The following is a 23,598-nucleotide window of genomic DNA, read 5'->3' as shown; positions in this document are numbered from 1 at the left end:
ATAGTTCTAGAGTTCAGAAGTCAGAAGTGAGTCAGCATTTGGAAAAATCCATTTTCTTGCCTTTTTCAGCATTTATTTACTTGATTTTTAAGGTAAATAATAAATAAATAAATTTTATTTATTTATGTATTTGACAGAGAGATAGAGCCAGAGAGCACAAGCAGGGGGAGCAGCAGACAGAGGGAGAGGGAGAAGCAGACTCCCTGCTGAGCAGGGAGCCTGTTGTGAGGCTCGATCCCAGGACCCCAGGATCATGACCTGAGCCAAAGACAGACGCTCAACCAACAGTGCCACCCAGGTGCCCTTATTAATTTATTTTAAACTATGGTTTTGATTTATTTTTTTAAATAGGCTCCACCCCCAGCGTGGAGTCCAACATGGGGCTTGAACTTGCAGCCCTCAGATCAAGACCTGAGCTGAACTCAAGAGTTGGATGCCTAACCGACAGAGCCAGCCAGGCACCTCCTTTTCCAGCTTTTAGAAGTTGCTGGTATACTTGGCTCATGGCCCCCAGGCAGCAATTGCGTCTCTCCAACCCTTGCTGCCTTCTTCTCTGACTCTCCCGCCTTCATATTTCACTCCTAAGGACCCTTGTGATTACACTAAGCCCACCAGGTTAATCCAGTGTAATCTCCCCATCCCAAGGTCCTAAACTTAATCACATCTGCAAAGTTGCTTTTGCCATGTAATGTAACATATTCACGGGTTCCAGGCCTGGGGACATAGACTTGGGGGCAGGTGGGTGCATGACTCCACCTACCTCACCACCTATAGCCCTAGTTAGTTCTCAGTCTCCTTTGCTAGTTTCTCTTGCTTCTCATTTCACAGAGAATTTTGCAAAGTTTAAATGGAACCATACTATGGGTACTCTGCTAGATGGCTTCTTCCACTCAATACTATGTCTAGGAGATTATCTGTGTTTTCCTTACTCTTTTTTTAAATAAAATATTTATTTATTTATTTGAGAGAGAGGGAGCAAGAGTGGGAGAGGTGGAGGAGCAGAGGGAGAAGGAGAAGCAGACTCCCCGCTGCCCGCTGAGCAGGGAGCCCCACATGGTGTTCGATCCCAGGACCCTGGAATCATGATCTGAGCCTAAGGCAGATGCTTAACCGACCCAGGCACCCCTTCCTTACTCTTGATAGCAACTGTCTCCACTGTCTGCTCTGAACTAGAGAGGCCATGAGCTACAGAAAGGAAAAAATGGAGAATAACTGGGGTACAGAGAGGACAGTTTGCACAGACCACACACTGATCCTCATGAGCTTCCTTAGTCTTCCTTCCAGGATATCTCCCCACTTCTGCTCTACTTTGGCCAGCGCCCCCCTAAGCTCATTCTTGCAGCAGTCTCCTGGAGAGGACTCTCCCTGAGACCTTTTCTAAAGAGAATTTTATTATATCACAGCAGTATTCCTAACCTCAGGGCCCCCCACTGCCACCTGCTCTGGGTCCAGCTCCAATGTTACTTCTTTCACAGAGCTTCCTGCCCTTTGCCTATACCTACATTACAGAGTTCATATTGCTCTTCCATATTTACTGTGTTTTCACGACGTATCTTATCTTCTCAACTAAACTATAAACTCTCTGATGACTGGAATCATCTGATTTCATCTGGGTTCCTCTAGGACGCACTAGCACAGTGCCGTATGCCAACATGATCAGTGTTTGAATAAATGAAGAGTGAGCTGCTTGGAAAACCAAGACCTGTGCATAATTGAGAAGGAAAGTGGTAATCTTAGCACATACTAGATTCTTCAAGAATTACAAAGTAAAAAAAAAAATCTCTTGCCAGTTCTTTGTTGGCTAAAAGAGCTGGGAATTTGGTGAAAAGGATGGAAGCTATCAATTGGGTCTCTATTTCTTCCTTTGCCCTCAGTTATTCTCAGCCAGAGAGTTGACCAATGTCTTCCATGTAGGCTACACATGCCCATGAGTCCCCTACAGGGGTAATGTGAAGTTAGTGATGGAAAATGCCAGTCGAAAGCCCTCATTGCTGTCAGGGCTGTGACTGGACCCACATGGTTCCAAGTGTCTGCATGACATGCACAGGCAGGACCCAAGATGTCTGGATTTCCAGTTCTATTTACTCTTTCCTGGGTCTTTTCATGCAAATTTCTCCAATGCATATGGTTTCAGAACAGTGGGTCTCAATCTTCTCTAATTGCTGCTTGTCTAGGATGATATGATATATAAACTTCATACTCAAGATTTTTTATGGTGAAGCACAATTCTCCAAATATTTTGTATTCCTGCCTTGATAGTATATTGCAAGGTATTTAAATAGCGGTACCAGATAAACAAATTTGGGGAACTCTGATGCATATGAATATGTTGTAAAGTCCTGTCATAAGAAAACTAACAGCCAGAAATTCTGTTGACTACACACATAGAGTAAACCATGAGATCTACAACAAACTTGGTTGATAATTACCTACGTGAAGTAGTCTTAATTTCTTCTTTAAAGGGAATAGAATTGGGGATCCCTGGGTGGCTCAGCGGTTTAGCACCTGCCTTTGGCCCAGGGCGCGATCCTGGAGTCCCAGGATTGAGTCCTGCGTCGGGCTCCCTGCATGGAGCCTGCTTCTCCCTCTGCCTGTGTCTCTGCCTCCCTCTCTCTCTCTGTGTCTATCTTGAATAAATAAATAAAATCTTAAAAAAAAAAAGGAATAGAATTTAAAAGAAGTAGAGTTCTAGTTCTCTACCTTCTTCAGTGCCCTGTAGAACCTTCCCAACAGTGCTTAGCTCAGATTTCCCACTGGAAGGTGGATCTCTAGTAATAGCTTTGGTTTTATAAGTTCCAAATGTTTATGTTCCATAGTAACCCACTTAGTCACTAAGATCTAGTCCTTAGTCTTCTTTAATAACAAAAGTCTATGAAATGGGCATCATTTATCCACAGGGATGAAAGACGGCCTCAAATTCTTTTAAGTCAATTCAAGGCCACACTTTGAGACTGGCTGCCATGGAGAAATAAGGAACAACTACACTGGAATGAATAGAGACAGTTTCCGTGATCCTGTACACCACTCCCCGGAAGCCAGGCACAAGGCCAGACTAACCTGATTTAGTGGTTGCTTTTTCTTATCCTTGGACCTAAGTAGGAAAGTTTTTGACTCCCAGGAAAAAAATTCACTTGAAATGAATCTACTTTATTTCTTTTTAAAGATTTTTATTTTTTTTTTTTTGAGAGACAGAGGTGTGTGTGAGAGAGAGAGAGAGAGATCACAAGCAGGGGGGGGAAGAGCAGACAGAGAAGCAGACTCCTTGCTAAGCAGGGAGCCCAATGAGGGACTTGATCTCAGGACCCCAGGATCATGAACTGAGCTAAAGGCGATGCTCAACTGACTGAGCCACCCAGGCACCTAAAACGAATCTGCTTTAAATGAAGACTAAATTTCATAGAAAATGGGACAGGGATTTCGGAGAGGGGAACTTAATATCTTTCATAATGAAAATGAAGGGGCGCCTGGCTAGCTCAGTTGGTAGAGCATGCAACTCTTGATCTGAGGGTCATGACTGAGTCCCATGTTGGGTGTAGAGATTACTTAAAAAAAAAAAAAAAAAAAAAAAGGAAATTAAAAGAAAAACGTAACCAAAAATTGTTCTAGTTTATTTTAACCTGACAACAAAATTGAGATTGCAATCGCATTCAGGTTCTCAAATTGAGCAAATAACAAATCAAGTAGTGTGGGCTTTGTGCACATGTATGGTTTTTCTGACAAAACTGTGTGAAAGCACAGTGTGACATTCCAAACTTCACATTGGCTTTCCACAGCATGATCATAAAGAGTCTTTTTGCAAGAATATTTAAGAGCTGGGGATCTCTCTTGATCCTTTGATAAACAGGTTATTCATTTTTTTTAAGAGCCCCGTCCTTTGCTGGTTGCCTGTGTTTCAGTGTTAAACAGCCTGACTTTGCCAGATCTTTATTTTGCAATGGAATTGTGAGTAAAACAGTTTCCTATCAATTTCACGGACTTCAAGAAATTTTTTGTATTATTAGCATTGATTTTTCAATTTCACTTTGCCTGGAGTTTGCATTTTGTTACGTTGTATGTTGTCAGATGACAGCAACCCCAACCATCACTTTGCCTAGACAGACTACAGAGAGTTGGGGGAGGCAGTGGTCAATGTTTGAGCAGGAGCTAAGCTCATAAATGCTGGGTTGGCTTGTGAATAGTTGCACATTACGGTGATTTTTGCTGTTCTTTGCAACTTGAATCTTTAGGGACTCCGATAAAGAACACTTGGATAATAATGATTCCTCTAGAACTAATAGTAACACATCCAAGTTCGTATAGCGATTTACATTTCTCTAGCTATTTCTCATAGATTTGTATTTGAACCCTTAAAATAGGTGGGGCAGACATCAGTTCTCCCATTTCATACATGAGAAGCCTGTAGTTCTGAGAGATCCTGGAATGTGACAGGTCTCCAGGTACCCAGTATTTCCACTGCACACACATAGGGACAAATCTTAGGCCTGTGCTTAAACCAAGGTGGGTCTTTTTCTTACTGATTTATAATCACTACTTATATATAAAGAGTATTAGCCCATTTTCCATCATACCTATTACTATTTGTCCTTCAGTTTTCATTTGTCTTTTGACTTGTTTAATGTTTTTTCTCTATCTGAACCTTTAAAATGTCCATGTTGTAAAACATGGTTTTATCATTCTTAGAAAGACCACTTCCAATTTAAGATTTTATACATAAAAAATATTTTAGGATCAGGGCGCCTGGGTGGCTCAGTCGGTTAAGCATCTGACTCTTGATTTTGGCTCAGGTCATGATCTCAGGGTTGTGGGATCAAACCCCATGTAGGGCTGTGCACTCAGCAGGGCGTCTGCTTAAGATTCTCTCTCTCTCCCTCTCCCTCTGATCCTCTTCCCACTCACACATGTTTGCACAGGTGTTCTCTCTCTCTCTAAAACAGATAAATAAAATCTTAAGATATTAAGTATCTTGCTAATAATGTTATGCTTTATGTTTTTGTTATTTTTTCTTAAATTTATCTACCTGAAGTCTTTTTGGTTTAGGAACAAAATAGAGATTATTTTAGGTTTATATTTTTCTGAATGACCAGTTGGTTATCCTCATAGATTTATTGAATAATCACATTTCCCACTGGTTTAAAAAATACCTTTATCACACATCGATATTAGAAATATTTTGGTCCATTTGGGGACTTTATTCTGTACCAATGAAATCACTCATTTTCTATTAGGTTTTAGCCTTTAGGTTTTTTTGGTTTTCCCTTCTTTCTGTTCCATTCCAGCTGAGATTCTGCTCCCACCTGCTCCACTAGAGAATGCAAAGGGCAGGGCGGGGCTGAACATCATTTCTGAGCCATGTTGCTGGCCTTGGGGAAACAGTGTGACTTTCAGGGGCTGGGGTTGCCTAACATGCCCTGGACACTGAGATTGTGTGGCCAGAGCAGGGAGGAAGCAGCTCAAGGAAGCCCACGCAGGCGACAGGCCCCAGTCACCAAGACAGGAAGGGAGGGGGGCATACAAAGTGGGTGTCTAAGCGGTCATGGAATGGTAACAATTTCAGCGGGGAATGCAGGAGTGGGGAGGTGTGTGGAGGGAATGCCTGGAAGCAGCCTTGAAGCCACAACTCTGGGCAGGGATGGTCCTGTGTACCCTCCCTGCATTGTGTCCACAGCCTATGGTTGAGGCTAGAGGAGCAGTGAAGCAGCTGTGTTTGCTAACAGAGAACCTGGTGTCTTTCTTGTAGAGCACTATAAATCTCACACTTCTTGTCCCTCTGGCCAAGAGAACTGGATACTTATCCTCCTACCTTCCTTCATCAAAATCAAATAAGGAGCTTCTTAAAAATACATTTCTGGTCTTTCTGGGATGATGGAAATGTTCTACATCTTGATTTGGACATTGGCTACAAGAAGGCATATAATTGTCAAAACTTATCAAACCATATGCTTAAAATTAGTGATTTTAGGGGTACCTGGGTGGCTCAGTTGGTTAGGAGTCTGCCTTCGGCTCAGGTCATGATCCTAGGGTCCTGGGATGGACAATTAATTAGCATAATATGTTATAATATATATTTATGAGTGTGTGTATTTTATATATTTTTCCCCTGGGAGACTCTCCAAATCTATAAAATTAGAATCTCTGGGAGTGGGGTGCGTGGGTAGCTCAGTTGACTCTTCATTTTGGCTCAGGTCATGATCGAAGCGTTGTGAGATGGAGCCCTGCATCAGGCTCTGTACTCAACAGGGAGCCTGTTTGAGATTTTTGTCTCTCTCTACCTCTGCCCTCCTCAAATAAATAAATAAATCTTTAAAAAAAAAAAAACTCTCTGGAGGCAAGACCCTAGAAATCTATATTTTTAACAAGCATGCTGTATGGCTCAGAAGCACGGTAAAGTTTGCAGCCCACTGTCCTAGAAGGCTAAGGGCAGAGGGAATGGGATGGACAACAGGAGGCATAAAAGTTGCTCCATGGGCAGATCTCTCAGGATTACTGAAGAATCAGTATCCCCAAGCTCCTAGCGTGGGGCTTGGCGCAGAGCAGTTGTACAAACAGGCCACCTTCCCTTCCACCCATCCAGAAAGAGGAGGGGCCTGGGGTCTGCAGCCCAAGATCTGTGCCTAAGAGTTGTGTGTCTCATTGGCTGATGACGCTGTATGTGTCATTTAAACTCTCCCAGCTTTGGTTCTCTTATTCCCTGCATCACTATAGGATTTATGTGGCTACGGCGAGATCATGTGAGACCTGAAAGACAGAACATGTAGATTAAACTGAATCAAGATGATTATAAGTCCCCTCAGCCCCAGCTTTTGCTAGGAAAAGGTAGATTCCTGTTGAGCGGTGAGAGATGGATGTTTTCAGAACCTAAGTTGCTCTGTGCTCAGACCCTCTTGAGCAAAGCCACACCCTTCCCTCCTCCCTCCCCCAAGGAGATAGATATTCCCATCTCTCAGTATTGCCCCTCCCCTCAGCTAGGGCCTATGGGGTCTGTTCTGACCTGCTGTCCTCATTCCATCTTTACCTGGACAAGGGCAGAACTGGACCAGGGAACTCACCCCAGTCAGGGATAGACAGTCTCCAAAGATGAGGCTGGCAAAGGCTCCAAGTGGTCCCAGGAGCATACAGGGCCACCTTTCCCTACCACTGCTTCTTCCTCTATTCAAGCACAAATATAGTAGACATCTCCTCATGCTCACACTGAGCTCAGTGCTGGGGATAAAAAGACAACTTGTAGCTTCCCTCATGGGGCTTACCTGTGTGGAGGGAGGGGGACAAATAGGACAATTATAGGTGGTTGATAAGAGTTACAACAGAATATTTTATATATATGTTTTTATATGTGTGTATATATAATAGTCTATAGATGTATTATACAACAGAATAGATGATATATTTTAGAAAGAGGCTGCAACAGAGTGACAGCTATAACTTCTGATAAGAGTAGTCTGAGGTGTCTTCTCTGAAGAGCTGATATTTGATGGATGAAAAGGAGTCATCACAAAGGAGAACTGGGTAAAAAAAAATTCTATGCAGAGGGAACAGCAAATGTAAAGATACTGGAGTATGATAGGACTTGATGACATTAGGAATCCAAAAGGAGGTTCTTTAAAATATATATATTTATTTTAGAAGGAGGGAGAGAGAGAAAGAGTGAGAGCAGGGGGAGGGGCAGAGGGAAAGAGAGAATCTCAAGCAGACTCTGTGCTGAGTGTGGAACCTGACACAGGGCTCAGTCTCACGACCCTGAGATCATGACCTGAGCCAAAATCAAGCACTGGACGCTTAACCGACTAAGCCACCCAAGCACCCCCAAAAGGAGGCTCTTATGCTGCTAGATAGAGCATTGCAGGTGAGAGGGAATGTGGTGTGGGGTGAAGCGGGGGAGGGAAGCAGGAGTCTTGTCTCTGTAGAGCTCATGGTCCTCGGGGATTTAGATTTTATTCTGAGAACACTGGGCTGGAAGATTTTAAGTGGAAGACTGACAAAGTTGGTCTGTATTTTACTATTTTGTTCTGGTGGCCATGTGGAGGGTGGACTGAAGGAGTTCAAGAGTGGAGGCAGGAAGGGAGCTAAGAGGACATCACTGTCGTTGACAGAGGGATGTTGCCTGGACTGAGCCGCCGTTGAGACAGAAGGAAGTGGATAGGAATTGGAAATGTTTTAGAGGTGGAACCACTATAACTTGCTGATGGATTAACTGCTGGGAGTAAGGGAAAGAATTGAGGATGATGCCACGGTGACTTGAGCAACTGGGTGGTTCAATATATGGAAATGATGAATACTGGGGTGGAGACCCAGGTTTGGGGTGAGGTAATCAGAGTCTATTGGTTTGAAATGGACCACATTAGGTTTGAAATGCCAAGGAAATACTCAGAGATTTTCAAATAGTAGTTGAATATATGAGTCCAGCGCCATGCTATCCAATATGGTAACCATTTACCACATGGGCCTATGAATTTTAAATTAATCAAAATTCAGTACTTCAGTTCCATGAGTCACATTTCAAGTGCTCAGTAGACATATGGGGCTAATAGCCTCTCTATCGGACAACAGATCTAGAACATTTCCATTATTACAGAAAATTCTATGGGGCAGCATTGGTCAGAGCTATGGCCCCGAGTTGAAAGGGATTTCTCTCTAGGATCATGGGATCCTAATCTGGTGACTCTAGTCCAGGAAGCTGGCATCCCAGTGCTGTTCACAAATAGCTCCTTCTTGCCCTTGACCACACCAGATTGTGTATTAAGTGATATCCGGAGCTCTATCAGAGAGGCACTGACCACCCGGAAGGGCAACTTACCCTGCGGTTGTTCTTCAAGGACGTCGTCTCCTGGGGCTAAAGCACCTTACAGCGACAAGTATAAACGTAGCGTTCAATGAGCATAAAACAGGGAGCAGAGGCTGTCACTCACTGGGAGACACCTGTTCTACGACTCGTGGTGGCGATTTGGCCAGTAGTGGGTTTGGAATTCGGTTAAACCAGGGGACGAGAAGACACAGGCTCAGAGGCCAACAGTCTTGTGTTCTAGAACTAGCCATACCGCTGCAGACAAGCCAGCCAACCTCCCTGAACTTAGGTTCAAGAACATTCCATGTCCTGGCACAGAGAGAGGGAGTTGTTTTAACCGGTAGGTTGGAATCCATAAAAAGTCGCCGGTGTGAGGCAGGTGCATTTTTGTCGTTGTTCTGTCTGTTCGGTGCCTCCTAGTGTTCTCAGCGCCATACACCTCCCTTTGGGCCTCTAGCTGCTGGGGGCAGCTGGACACAGGGCCTGGGCAGCATCTCACTGCAGAGAGGGTTTTCAGGCCACCCCCAGGCTGCGGGATAAAAGGCCATCTGTGCGGCCGGTCCAGCCCCGGCTTTCCCGAACAACATTCCTTTATGCCCCTCTTGCCGCCCCCGCCCCCGCGCCCCGCCCGCGCACACTGCTTCCTTTCACGCCTCCGGTCGGCGTGTTTGTTTGTGGCGCGGAGGGCAGGCTCTGTTGTTCTTTTCTCTTCTCTCCCCGTCCCGCACCCGCACCCTCCGAGCAAACCCTCTCTGGGGACCCCAGGGTCCGCGCCCTGGAGGAGGGCTGGGCCCCGAGCATCCCGGGAGTGCTCCCCGCGGGCGGAGGAAGGGCGCCAAGAACCCGGGGCACCGCTTCGTCCCAGCAACCCTGGCACTGCCTCGGCCCCTCTGTGCCTCTGTTTCCCCCATCTGCGGAATTCCTCCTGCCTGCCGCTCGGGGAGACTCGCCGTGAGGGCCGGGAGGTGCCAGCCACCCCAAGGGGTGTCAGCGGGGCTGGGGGGGCAAGCACAGGCCCCAGGTGCCCCCGGAAAGCTGCAGGGGAAACTGAGGAGCGACTTGGAGGCCCCGAGGAAGGGGACGGAGGCCAGCCCCGTGGCCACAGCAGACAGCGGCCTGGAGCCTGCCCCCCCCCCCTCCCCCGGGGCTCTGTGCAGGCTGCCAGCCATCTCGTACCAGGCCTGCGTGCTGACAAGACCCTGGCTTCTGCGGTCTCAGCAGGGGACGCGCCCGACTCCTTGGCATGAGCCCCGGAGGCCTCTCCCAGGGCTTGTCTCTGCCCCTTGAATGCCTTCTCCCACCGCGGCCCTGTCTCCGTCCCAAAGGACACTCCAGGAGGCCTGCTGCTAGTTTGCTAGGGTTGCAAAGTCCCACAGACCGGGTGGCGTGGGTGACAGAGATTTGCTGTCTGTTCTGGAGGCTGAAGTCCCCATCAAGGTGTCCATAGGGTGAGTTCCCTCTGAGGGCTGTGAGGGAGAGTGGGTTCCAGGCCTCTCCCTGGCTCCTGGTGGTTTGCTGGCAAGCTTTGGTGTTTCTTGGCTTGTAGATGCTTCACCTGCATCTCTGCCTTCGTCTTCACTTGGTGTTCCCCCTGAGTGTGTGTCTGTCTTCAAATTTTACCTTTTCATAGGGATATAAGTCACATTGGATTAGGGCCCACTCTAAGGACCTCATTTCAACCAATCAGATCTATGCCCTACCTCAAAATAAGGTCACATTGTGAGATACTGGGGGTCAGCCCTTCAGGATATGTGTTTGGGGTGGCGTAGGAGGGGACATAGTTCAACCCCTTACAGACCTCTGTGCTGGAAAGCGAGGTCCTTGGCACATGGCCTATGTCTTCACTGTGATGCCTTCACCACCACAGATTTTGTCTCCTTTCCAGTCACACAAGGAGAAAGAGATCCAGTAGAAATGAGTGTCTACCAATCCATTTCTGCTTTCTCTTGAAGCCAATCCTCTCTGCTAGACTAGAGGGAGGAGCAGGCTGAGGGTCATCCCTCCTCAAACCTTGCTGGGGCTCTGGCACCCAACCCACCCAGCGCCTTGGTATAGCTGACCCTGTAGGCCTGCCCCATGTGGGTGCAGCCCAGGCTCCACCTAGACCCCCTGTTCTGGGCATCGCATCAGAGGACAGAACCCTGGCTCCTGCCTGTCCGAGCGCCTCCTCCCCTGTGGCTGTATCATGAGGCAGGAGGTCTGCAGCTCACCCAGACATCACAAACTGGCAGACCAAGGACCGCGTTTGTATTCAGACAGGGTGGTTTGGCCCACACCCTTTGTTTGTTTTAAGTGCAAAGAAAATTTTAAAATCAGGAAAGTTCACGTAAAAATCTGGTTTTCCAGCTCTCCTTAGAAATTGGAAGGTCTACGACACTGAGTTCCTTCCTCACCTGACCTGACCCTAAGTCAGGGCTGCTTCCTTGCTTCCAAACCGGGCATGATCCCTCTGGTTCAGTGCAGTCCACTCCATTCAAGACCAAGTGACAGTGACCTTTGGTTACAGCTGTCTGTGCATTGCCTTTTTTTCTTTCATCTCTAGCAAAAGGGTGCTTCCTGGTTTTGTGGGGGGGGTTGTTATTTTTTTGTTTCTTGGTATCTTGTGTTTCCAAAATGAGAGTGAGCATCTTTCCTTGTGGACGTGAACGATATTCCTACTCTTTATTATGCAAACAGAGTGAGTCTGCATTATGAGCCACACCCTGCCTGCTTCACGCATTGGTGTCACCTGCCCAACCTCTGAGAACAGGGCAGGAACTCGGGGTGCCCTGTCAGGGGTGAGCAATTTCTTGTTATGAGTATCACATAGCAAGATGATAATGCAGCCTGGACTAGAACCATGTCCTTCAGTCAAGGGTCTGGAACCTGCAGCATCTAGAACTAGAAGCTGGCTCCATATTCTTTCCCCTGCCCCTGGCTGCCCTCGAGGGCTGCCTCCTGGAGAGACAGGTGTGTTGAGGGCATCGGCAGGAATCTTAGGGAGCTGGCAGGAATAACTCCTGGGTCCTTTATGAGTTTGAGTCTGAGGGTGCTAAACTCAGTGTGTGAGAGGGCAGAGGGTGGAGTGCAGCGGGGGGGACAGTGGTGTCCACAGGACTCTCTCCATGAGAGGAGAGCTGTAGCTTGAGCTGACCGGAGAGGACATGATGCCTCACGACCAGCTAGGAACTGGCATGGCATAGGAAGAATCTAGGGCCAGCACTGCTCTCCCCTGGCTTCTCTCCCTGCAGCTTTGGGCTGTGGCTAGAGCACCCAAGGAGATAGAAACCCCGCCTGTATTGCCCAGCAAGTTCAGAGCTTCTCACCTCAGAGCGGGCAGTGCCTGCCCACCTGGTCTCCTTGGCAGAGCACATTGGCCGTTCTTGAGCACGTTGACCTTCTCCCCCCAAGTACACACACAGGCTTTGGAAGGCACTGGGCAGCTCTTTTTCTACCTGCCCTGCCCACGCTTTGGTGGCCTTTCCAGGCCTGGGTGACTAGAGCCTCAACAGGCCACTGTCTACTCCTATGGTATCACCGAGTAAGCATTCAGTGCTGGTCCTGTGCCAGCTACTGGGAACCTAGAAGTGAACGAGATAGGGGGACCTCTTCCCTCATGTTCTGGCTTGGGAGACAGTCACAGGGAAATGCATAAAGAGAGCAAGACACTTTCAGCCCCAGTACCACCCTGCTCCACTTGTTAGGCTTCTTCCAAACAGCCTTGGACCTGATGACAAAAGTACTTGTAGCTGTGCTCTCACCTGCCTTCCCAGGGTGGAAAGGTCAGGAGGCCCCAGGACGAGAGGGTGAGTCTTCAGCTCCATTCCTGCTGCCCCCATGACCATCTGTGTCCTCGGATGGACCCCCTAAGAAAGCTATCACCTTGCACCGGTGAGTGGCCCACCCCATGTCAAGCCACGTTCGTTCCCACTTGGGCTGACCATTCCCACAAAAGCCCGTGAGAGGCTCCCTGCCGAATGCTCACTTCCCTTACCAAAATACTGAAATGCATTCAACCTGAAGGCAGAACAATTTCCAAATACTGGAAAAGAACACACACGTTCTTTGCCTTCTGACACTGTCTGGTTTTTAAAGATCTCTCTGGCTTACTTCCAGGATCAGGAGAGTCTTTTAAATAATGCATCGTGGAAGTTTCCAAGAAACTTTAAAAAAAAATCTTTTAAAGCTTGAGTTATAGCCCAGTTCCCAGGAGTGACCTTTACACACTTCTGATTCATGGACGGTGTTTGCCTGTGGAATTCAAGGGTGAGCCCGGCTCAACTATAAAATAAACACTGGGGCATGGAAGGCTGGAAAATGTGGCCCAGACCAGTGCATGCAATCCGGTGGCTCCCAGGAGGCCTCATTCCTAGAACCCCCTGCGCCCAGGGTCAGAGGGGAGCGGCCTCCACAGTGGAAATGGGAGCCCTTCTTCCAGAGGGTCTTTGTCCTCTTTGTGTATGGACAAGCCTTTTAGGTCTTTTGAAATCTCACGACTAGACTCCAGAAAAATAGTCAATGAAAGACACACTAGAGGACACTTCCTGGTACCTGTGTGTGTCTGCTCCTGGCGGTGCCAATGTGCTGCTCGCCTTCACTCCCCTTGAAGTCTCCTCCTGGACCAGAGATGTGTACAGTCTTGTGATTAATAACTTGGGCTCCTGCCAGGGGAGGGGTGTGGTCCCGCTGAGGCCACCCAGAGAGCACCTTGCTTATGCAGCCAGTCTGAAATTTATTTGCCAAGAGCATATCACCCACGACATTGCTACCTGCTGGCTCCAGCTCTCTCAAGCTGAGATTAAGCTGGGGCTGCAGAAGGAGAGGAAAGAAGGACGGGAGAAAGTGGTGCCTGCTGCCTCCCCAGCCTCCCTCTTTACATCATCCTCCACGGGTAGTGCTCCCCCAGTGCCAGCCTTCACACAGGCCTGGCCCAGGGTTCAAGGGCCTGGTCCTCAGTGAATCCCTGGCCACTCTGCGCTGGGGATGCAAGCCAGTGAGCCATCCGCAGGACATGGCTCTCTTCCACTTCCCTCCTTGGAATATTTCCACTTGAATGAAAAAATAAAATAAAATAAAAGTTCTGTTTCCATTGTAAGCCAACACCTGTCTGTGAAACTGGGTTTTTAGTCATTTTTAAGAAAACCTTAGGGGCGCCTGGGTGGTTCAGTGGGTTGGATATCCCTACTCTCTATTTCAGCTCAGGCTGTGATCTCGGAGTCCTGGGATCAAGCCCCACATGGGGCTCCACGCTCAGAGGGGAGTCTTCTTGAAGACCCTCACACACACACTCTCTCTCTCTCTCAAATAAATACATAATTTAAAAAAAAAAAGAAAGAAAATATCACTTCACTGGAACAAGTGAACATTTGCTCTACTTCCTGTTACATGTAGTTTTTAGAATCCCACAGCAGCTATTTGAACCAAGAAAAAATTTAAGACATAATTTTAGGTTGTAATCTTTCTGCATCAAAAAATATTTACAAATAGAACCCTTTAAAAAAAAGTGTCAATGTAATGTTGCCAAATGTCCTTCCTTAAGAACTGCCTTTTATTCTGGAAGTATGTGTTTTCTACCTACTTGGTACTGAAATTTCCTTTCATTTATGAAATGCTGCTGATGGTAATTTTTAAAAATATTTTTATTTGGAAAAATAAAATGCTAGCACTACTTTCAGTTCTGCTTATCCCGTTATACTTGGTCAAAGGGCACCAAGAATATATGGCGTAGATTATTGTAGTTTTGACCCTTGTATCTGGGCACTGTTCTGTCCAGACTGGCACTTTAGGGTGGTGTGTCTAATGTCCTGGGCCACTTCTCTCATCTGAGGAGATGTGTTTTCCATTTCTAGGAAGCATGAGCCCTGCAGAGCCTGAGGGCTTTATGCCCAGCAGCCAAGCCCACTGTACTGCAGGAGCCTCAGGGGACCCTAGACATGTTGCAAAGAACATTGAAACACAGCCCCACTCGAGAATTAATAAGTGGAGCATTTAATATTTCCAGGAGCCATCCTAGGCACCCTAAGAAAGAGGAAACGTATCCTGCCCTCTTGGAATCTGTAACACCATTGCACAAACAAGATAATTGCCCAAACATACAAAAACAGCAAGAAGCAGAAAATTATAAATACCAACTGAGGCAGTGGGACATATGGAAAGTATGATTTTTTAAAAGTTGGAAAATGAAGAGATCATATAATTCATACAGTTATTATGAAGATTACAGGCTGGGTACGTAGTAAGCCTTTGTGAATATTAACCTTTGCATCATCCTGGAAGGATGACATTTAACAAGGAAAATACGGGCTAGAGGGAAAAATTAGGGTTCGTCCAAGGGCATAAAGCAGAGGAGTTTGCAAACACAGGGGAAAGAGCCTAAATATAGGGAAGTAAGCCGTAAGCCGACTCAGAGGGGATGATACTATGTTAACTTTTTGGAAGTGGCGTCAGAGGGAAAGCGGGGCTCCTGGGTCAGACTATGATGTGGGCAGTAGGGAACATTCCCCAGAGGCAAGGAGTGAGGCCAGGGTCAGAGAGCATCTTCCAGGCTGATGCTCCAGCACATCGTGGATGCTCAAACGTGTGTGCCGATGGACGAATCTAGGAAAGCAGTGGCTGTGGATCCAAGCCGTGTGGGAGCAAAGATCTAGGAGAAGAGTGGGGGGATGCAGTGATACTGCCCTGAGACCATCAGCCCCAAAGAGAAAGCTCATATGGAGCCAAGGCTCCCTGCCCCTGACACTTGCCCTTGCAGATCTCATTTTCAGGCTTTCTCTGATTGCCACTGCCTGCCACTCTTCCCCCTTCATCACTGTTCTGGGTGTCCGGTCATCACACATCTTTTGGGGCCCTCCAGTGAACAGGCATGCAGGTCCAGATCACCTCCTGGACCGTATCAGCTCTGCACACGATGCCAGCAGCAGCAGTCCATGCCAAAGACTTCAGGGGCCATGAACTAAGTGAATGACTGCAAAGGATGGCCACCGAAAGGTCGGGTGGGAGCTCAGTTCCCATGACATCCCACACCAGGGAGGTGCAAGCCTTGCTGGGTTCTGTCCTGGTCCCATTACATCTGCCATGGAAGGGGAACAGCGGGCCAGTACTTATGCTTGGAGACCCTGTTATGTCCTCAGAGTGTCGTGGACAAAAAGCAGGTGGCGGGGGGTGGAGTGTTGGCTGTCCTCAGATATGTGTAAGGATAGCGGGTGAAAAAGAAAAAGTGCACAGTCCTAGAGGGAAGGAACCAGGAGCGCTCCCTGGAAAACCAGAGGCAGCCAGGTGGGCAGAAGGAAGACTTTTCCAGGGACTGGTACTCTCAGAGAACAGCCCAAACTTGAGTGAGCAGAAACCTGGGGTGGTAGATGAGTGCTCTGTGTCCAGTACCAGGAGGCGATGGCCCTTCTGCTTCCAGTGATTGGACGGATGTGCCCAAACAGATTTGTGTCTGCCATTCAGAGATGTCTGAAAGATGTAACCCCAAAATATTAAATGATCATCCGTGTGGTGACCCCTCCCCTGCCCTGTTTGGAATGGGCAGGCCCCTAGAAGAGCTTTTTGTTGAGAGAGATTGATGGAGTTGCAATGAGTTGGGGGGTTGGTAGGTGCAGAAAAGGATCAGACTATCCTACTTAAGAAAGGATTTGGGGGGAATCCCTGGGTGGCTCAGCAGTTTGGTGCCTGCCTTTGGCCCAGGGCGTGATCCTGGAGTCCCAGGATCGAGTCCCAGGATCGAGTCCCACATCGGGCTCCCGGCATGGAGCCTGCTTCTCCCTCCTGTGACTCTGCCTCTCTCTCTCTCTCTCTCTCTCTCTCTCTCTCTCTCTCGCTCTCGCTCTCTGTTTATCATAAATAAATAAATCTTTTTTAAAAAAAAAGGATTTGGGGTGCCCAGGAGAAAATAACTTTCCAGGAGGGAGGGATAATCAATAGCTCAGTCATTAGGGGTGCTCTGGGGTATTTTGAGAATAGAACAGAGCTAGAAGGGACAGGTTTAATATATGACATTTATATTGGATACTTAGAAAGGTTCATTGCATGATGTGCTATAAAACCCACTCTTTGTCCTTAAGAGGTCACCCTGGTGCTTTTTTAAAGAATTCAGGTACCAGCATAGTGGCCCAGACTAAAAATACTGAGATCTCCACCCCAAGACAGGACCACAGAAGCCTACATTTACTTGGGTAAATGTGAGTTTCCCCAGAAAATGCCAGCATACTGACACCACCAGGTCCTTTTGATCCAAAGGGCTCCCCAAACAGGCTCCTCAGTTCCTGCCAGTACCCTGTGTCCGAAGGCCCAGCCAAGGCCACCAGCACCACAGTTCCCTTTAATCATAGGGACTCGGAGGCCAGGCCTCCCACTAGCAAGTGCTCTCCCCACCTTCCCTGCAGAAAGACGTGAGTTTCACCTACACACCGGCCTGCCCTCTCCAGCCTCGCCCTGTGTGACGTCAGGGCCAGCTGCAGCCATGTGACGTTCCTAGTACATTCCATTTCCTTCCAAGTTAGCCTCTCTGCAACTTCGATTTCACCTTGAGCCCATCTGGGCACTTCTGCCAGTTCCACCATGAACACGGCTCCTGACCCATGCATGGGGCTCCTGAAGGGACCCTCTCCCCACTGATGGGCACACAGTCCTAGTCACCCCAGCCTGTGACCCACAGGCTCTGAATTACCATACCAGGAAGGGAGGGAGCTGGGGTAGTCATCGGAATGGCACAGTGAGCCTGCCAGGTGCCAGGGTGCCACCCTGTGACTCCCTCTGCCTGTCACCTGCCAGGGACCTAGAGAGACAGAGAGAGGCTGGCCGGGGGCCCCCTGGTCCACAGTGTACCCACTGATGACTCTCACTTCCCTACAGCCTCTCTGCCAGCTTCTTGTCTCTCCCATATCATTCTGCCTCTTGTTTTTGCAGAAATCATTCTCTTTTTTTGAAGATTATATTTATTTATCCATGAGAGGCACAGAGAGAGGCAGAGACACAGGCAGAGGGAGAAGCAGGTTCCCCGAGGGGAGCCTGATGCAACACTTGATCCCTGGCACCAGGATCACACTCCGAGCCAAAGGCAGGCGCTCAACCACTGAGCCACCCAGGTGTCCCAGAAATTATTTTTTTAAAGAAGAAGAAGAGTCCAGAGAATAACCCAATTGGTGTCCACCTATTTTCAGATGCACTCAGTGCCCTTGATTCCCACCAGCCACACAGCCTACCCCCTGCCCCAGCACGGAGCTCTCAGCACTCCGGGCTGCCTCACTGTGGGGCGGATCCCTGCTCCCCACCCCTTCACCCCCACCCCACACAGCACTGTGGGTAATTACCTGTATTTTCTCTCCCCAGGGCTCCGTGGAGAATGGCACTGTGACCTCTGTGAACACTCGGAAGTCAGACCCTTTCATGGAGCCAAAGCTCAAAATGGTGGACTGGGACCAGGTAGCTGGCACAGGGCGGGGTGGGGTGATGATCCGGGGCTCCTGGGGCCAAGGCGGCAGGGTGGGGAGCCAAAGGCTCTGGTTATTCATAACATTTTCCCAAGAGGGATGAGGATGGGGAAGCAGGTGCTCACAGCTCACAAGCATGATCTGGGGTGGTGATAGATGTGGGGAAACTGTGCACAAAGAGGTGTACGCAGACCCCGGCCCCGAACACCCCAGAGAGTGGTCTCCTCCAAGGACCTAGAGCTGAGAAGAGCATGATGACCAGTTCAGAGGGTCCAGACACAGGGCAGAGCTGCCCCCCTCCCCAGGTACCAACAATCACTCTCAAGAGTCGTGAGCCCATACGAGCTTGGGAGCCTGCTGAGGCAGGGGAGACAGGCTGGAGCCATTCACAACATTGGTCTGCAGGTGCCTGGGAGACCAGGGGGGACCAGACCTGAGTGTCATCTCCCTCCAGCCTGGGTGGGGGGACTGTCCCAATACTGAAATAGACACTACCACACACCTCCACCCATGTATCCTACCTGTGTTGGACACCGGGGACAAGAGACAAACAGGACAGGCCCTGGCCCCCAGGGAGGGGGGCAGGGAGGACAGACCTCCCCCACCAAGTTATTACAACATGGGGAGATGCGAGAAGCACACCCAGAGAGCACGGGTGGCCGGATGTGGGGAGGACTCCACAAAGCTGTTTTCTGGAGCCCTTTGGCCGGGACCCCAGGAACTCAGAGACAGTGTCTGTCACGTGAGAATTGCCTTGCCTCTGGGGGAGCCCATCAGCCCACAGCAAAGACGCCTTTGGGTGCCCTACTAGAGAGGTCGGGACAAGTTGTTCTGGGGCCCATCCCCCTCAGAGAAGCATGGAAACCAAAAGGGAGATGGGCCAGCGGGAGGGAAGGCTTGTCACACAGCGTGTCCAGAGGGCTCACCGGAACTCAGTGTCCTGACCTCAGCCCCTAGGCTTGGCACAACTGCCAAGATCTGAGGTTGGAGGGGTCTCGGTACAAGTGGCTGACTTCTCTGGAAGTTGCAGGACCTTGAGCTTCTTCTGCAGGTGGATAGGATGTGGGCGGAAACTACCAGCTTAAATGCGACAAGGACCCTGGAGGCTGTGGAGTCAGGGCCTCAACCTAGAAAAGGAGGATGTGCAAGGAGATGAGGACGGGTTAGGGAGGATGGCAGGACCAGAGGGTGAGCTGCAGGGTATCAAGCTTGGGGGCTTAGTAGCCAGCGGATGGTACTAAAGGAGGGATCCTTGGGACCAGCATCTGTGGGCCTGGCCTGGGGATTGAGTGTTGGAAAGAAAACACTCTAAGGAGATTGCTGACCAGGGCTGGATGCATATGGGCAGTCCTGTGGTGCAGAGGCAAGAAGGATTCATCCTGGAAGGGAGAGGGCTGTCATAGAGGCTGGCTGGGGACAAGCAGCTCCTGCATGGCCAGCCCTGCCTTGGGGAAGGGTCCTCTGAGGCTCCCCAGACTTCAGGTTCTAGGATGATCCCAGCCACGTCACTGTGTGAGGAGGGAGAGGAGGAATCCAGTCCTGTCCTGCCAATACCCCATGCGAGAGGGGCAGAGGGGTCTCCCCCTGCACCCCGCCCCCTGCCTCCCCTCCCAGAGACAACTCCTGGCTCCTCGCCAGCACAGCCTGACTCACCTTCCCTGCTCCTCTGTGGTTCTCTTTCACACACAGTTTCTCCTTCCTCCTCCCCCCTCCTCCTGGGTCTCTGGGCTGAGAGACAGCCTGGAGACCTGCTCTGGCAAGGGGTACCCCCCCCGGCCCCACTGGGGACTTGGGGGTCAGCACGGAGAGGACCTGAGCTTCCCAGGAGAGGGAACAGTGCTTTGCTAGCTTTTTTTTATTTTTTAATTCATCTACCACGTGGTCAATCCCAGCCCCTTTTGGGGAGCCGAGAGGCTGGGAGACCCCCCAAGCCCCTGGTCTGATTTACATCTATTTCTGCCCCAGGCCACGGGCTTGGGTGGGTCTGTCGGTCTGGACCTTGAGGAGCTGTGGCCAAGAGGGCTGTAGCTTTGCCTCAGCCGGGGTTCCCCAGGCCTGGGCCGGGTTTACACACCGCTTCTGGGACAGAACTTGCCAAAGTTAACCCTTAGTGTTTTGCATTCAAGGGGAGCCCCTCTGGGTGCTGCCAATGAAGGGAGTCTTAGCTTCCAGAACCCAGCCTCCCTAGCCCCAGATGCTGGAGGAGTCGGCTGTGCTGGAAAGCGTGAGGGGAAACTGAGATGGGGTACCGGGGCAAAGGATGGAATGTTCTAAAAAGACAGCAGAAAGGGCCAGGAAGCAAGGCCAGGGTGCCCTGCCCTGCTTGGAGGTGCAATGCGATCTGACTTTCAGGCTCTGTGTGGGATTTTACTGGAACAATTTCTAAATCATTCCTTCAGTCACTGGGCCAGGCGGGATCTAAGCTTCCTTGTGGGATGAGAAACCACATTGTAGCTCCTCACCCTACACTGTGCCCTACTTGCCTCTCCCTATGTTCTGGAACCCAGCCAGCCTGGAGCTTGCCCCAGTAGAGGTGGCCAGAGCTGCCCTGGCTTCTAGGCACACATGGCCTAATTGTCCCACTACCTCTTTTCACCACTTGACTGTGTCCTTTTCAGAGCCCCGCCCCCAGTCCTCCTCCACCCTCCCAACTTTGGGGGCCAGCCTCCCAGTAACTGGATAGAACTGTTGGGATCTGAGGAGTTTGCAGAATTTCTCTGCCCAGAACCCCCTGGTTAATTCAGTTAGCGTTGAATTAACGCTTCTTTTAGTGAGCTCTCACCACATGCCAGACTTGGGCATGCCTGCCAAACTGGGCAGGGCAGTTTATGTATATTATCTATTATCTGATTTAATCCTTTCAATAGCAGGACAAGATAAAGATTAGCATGATCCTGATTTAACTAATGAGGAAGAGCCTAAGTCTCCTGCCCAAAGCGACTCTGCTAGCTGCCTTAGCGGCCCAGCCTGTGGTGACTGCTGAGCCTCCCGCCCTGCTGTGGATCCTAGAACCCTTCCACCCAGACAGTTGGCCAAGAAGACCCTGCAGCCTGTCCTGGGAGAGGGGCTGGCAGGAGGCAGGGAGGAGGCGGAGGTAGAGTCTTCTCCGTCCTGCTTTGGGTTAAGCCAGAACCGCTCCCACAGAACTGCTCCAGCTCCGCAGGCTACCAATGGCGAGGCCCATTCTCTTCCCCTAAGAAACAGGTAGAGTCATCCAGCCAAAGGTCTTACAAAGCAATATGCAACCCCAGGTCCCTATGCCCACATCCCCCATGCACATAACCCTTGGCATCCGGGGCTGCTCCGGGGAGACCCACGGCCTACACAGATGGTGATGTTGGCTACATGGGTTTAACCATTTGGGAGCCTCAGATAAGTTCTCAGTGACCCTGGATCAGAACAAGGGCCCTCTTGGCCAGCCCACATCTGGAGAAGGGTCATCCTCAACATCGTGGGTACAGGTCATCCTCAACATTGTGGGGTACAGGCCAGCACTCTGTCTCCAGTCACCTTGGGTCTCCTTCGGCCTCCTTTCTCACCTTGACCCTCCACAGAGTAGGCGATGGTTGAAAAGGTCCAGCTGCCCAGAGAGACCCACAGGGACCTCCCACAGGGACCTCCCGGGCTATCCTTGTAGGGCCCAGGTCTCCCGAGTCTCTTCGCTGCTCACCCCCTGGCCCAGAGCTCCTGGCCTCTCTTCCAAAATGCTCAGCAGTGCTCAGAAAATACCTGCCCCCGGGAAGAAAACAGGCAGGTGTGCTAGGTGGGCACCACCCTCTATATCCCTACAGGGGCGGTGGCCAAGGCAGCCCAGGAGACAGGAGATGTGCCTGGGTGGCCACAGACAGCTCCAGGTCTCTTTATCTGCGAGATGGAGGAAATTGTTTCCACCCCATACCAGGGGGATCTGGAAACGTAGGAAAGGGTATGGAAGGTGTGCTGCTGGCAAAAGACCAGAAACCTTGCTTTGGGATGGGAGTCAGGGCAGGTCCCCTCTACTGTTCTTCAGCCCTGAGGACTGAGCTCCCACTGACTTTCTGTGTGACACGGCCAAACCTTCTCTCTCCCTGGGGTCTGGCCCTTCACCCTTGCTCCCTGGCCACACTCAACTCTGAACCCCTAGGGGGAGGCCTGAGACTGCCACTTCCCCTGGGTACAAGGAGGAGGCGGGTGGTCCAGAACTGCTCTGTGGACTTGAGCTTGTCCAGCCCATTAGACTGTACAGGACGGGCCTGCAGCCCCCCTGTAAGAACCCTGTGGGACCTCAAAGCTCTGTGCTAGGGAATTCACAGCTGTGGGGGGACTGAGCCAGCTGATAGGAGGCCTCCTGGTTGTGGTTGAGATCTTGGAGCTGGGCTGGCTTGAGTGCAAGTCCTGTCTGCCGTATATTACCATTGAGCATCTGACCTCAGTCTCCTCATCTATAAAATGGGGTCATCTCAGTCTTAAGCGCTCCAAGTCACAGCATATGTAGGATAATGGACATGAAGTCTGAGCCCAAGGGGCCTATGACAAGGACAAAGGGGCTGGGATTCCCTGTCGAGCTTCTTGCCTCACGCCTCTCCCCACTGGGCACTGCTGGTTGGAAGCCCATTGGGAGGCATCCCTGGAGCTATGGGCTCTGTGGTTTTGGTGGACATTTCTTTAAACAATTGCCTTACGTCATGGCTGTGGAGGTGGGAGGAACTGCTGGCACAGAGCAGCTGCCCCCTCTCCTCACAGGTGCCGTGTCTGGGGAAAAGTAGGTTCCCAGCTCGCCACTCCTGAGCTGGGGCTGCCCCCCGGGGAGAGCTCTGTGCCTCCTGGCCCCTGTGCTGCCAGGGGAGGGGAGGGAGGGACTTGGGGAGCAGAGGAGGCCCCCTTCCAACCCTGCCAGGATGCAAGCCCTGCCATGCTCCTTCTGAGCCACAGGCTGCCCTTTCCCCCTACAGGCTTGGCTGCAGCTGCATTCCAGACATAGCCCAGGAGGGCTCCCTGCTCCCGTGGGTCAGGGGCAGAGCTGAGTGGGGGAGGGGAGTAGGACTTTGTCCAAACTTACCCCAATTTGCATGTGTTTCCTGGGGCCTGGCCTGTTGTGCAGGATTTTTGAGTTCATAAAAGGACCCCCACCCCCACCAAGCCATTTCTGGGCATATCTTCACCTTCATCCACACAGTCAGCTTTAGCTGGGCACCCCTGAGTGAATCACTTGTTGTCTCTGAGCATCAAACTCCACCATCTGTGAAAGGAGGATTTGCTACTGAGAAGGTAGCTATGAGCTGTCCTCTCCTACCACCCTCCCTTCTCAAGACCAATTCCCAGCCAGTTGCCATGTTGGAAGTGACCCAGTAAGTGAGAGGTATTGGATGTATTAGTACAAAGCTGAGACTTTCTCTGTCAGTGATCAGGGCTGGAAGAGAATTGAGA

The 23,598-nt window shown here is 50.1% G+C and overlaps 1 protein-coding gene across 1 annotated transcript in view; it reads left to right on the top strand.

Moving 5' to 3' along the window:
* FA2H (fatty acid 2-hydroxylase) overlaps window positions 1-23,598 on the top strand; it is a 45,353-nt gene that overhangs the window by 5,091 nt on the left and 16,664 nt on the right. Inside the window, exon 2 of the mRNA XM_072818378.1 lies at window positions 18,092-18,184. Coding sequence (XP_072674479.1) covers window positions 18,092-18,184 — 93 coding nt within the window. The remainder of the gene's footprint in view (window positions 1-18,091; window positions 18,185-23,598) is intronic.

This window comes from Canis lupus, chromosome 3 (assembly GCF_048164855.1).
Source record: "Canis lupus baileyi chromosome 3, mCanLup2.hap1, whole genome shotgun sequence".
Taxonomy (NCBI): Eukaryota; Metazoa; Chordata; class Mammalia; order Carnivora; family Canidae; genus Canis; species Canis lupus.
The sequence above is the reverse complement of the archived record's forward strand: the minus strand, read 5'-3'. Positions and strand labels throughout refer to the sequence as shown.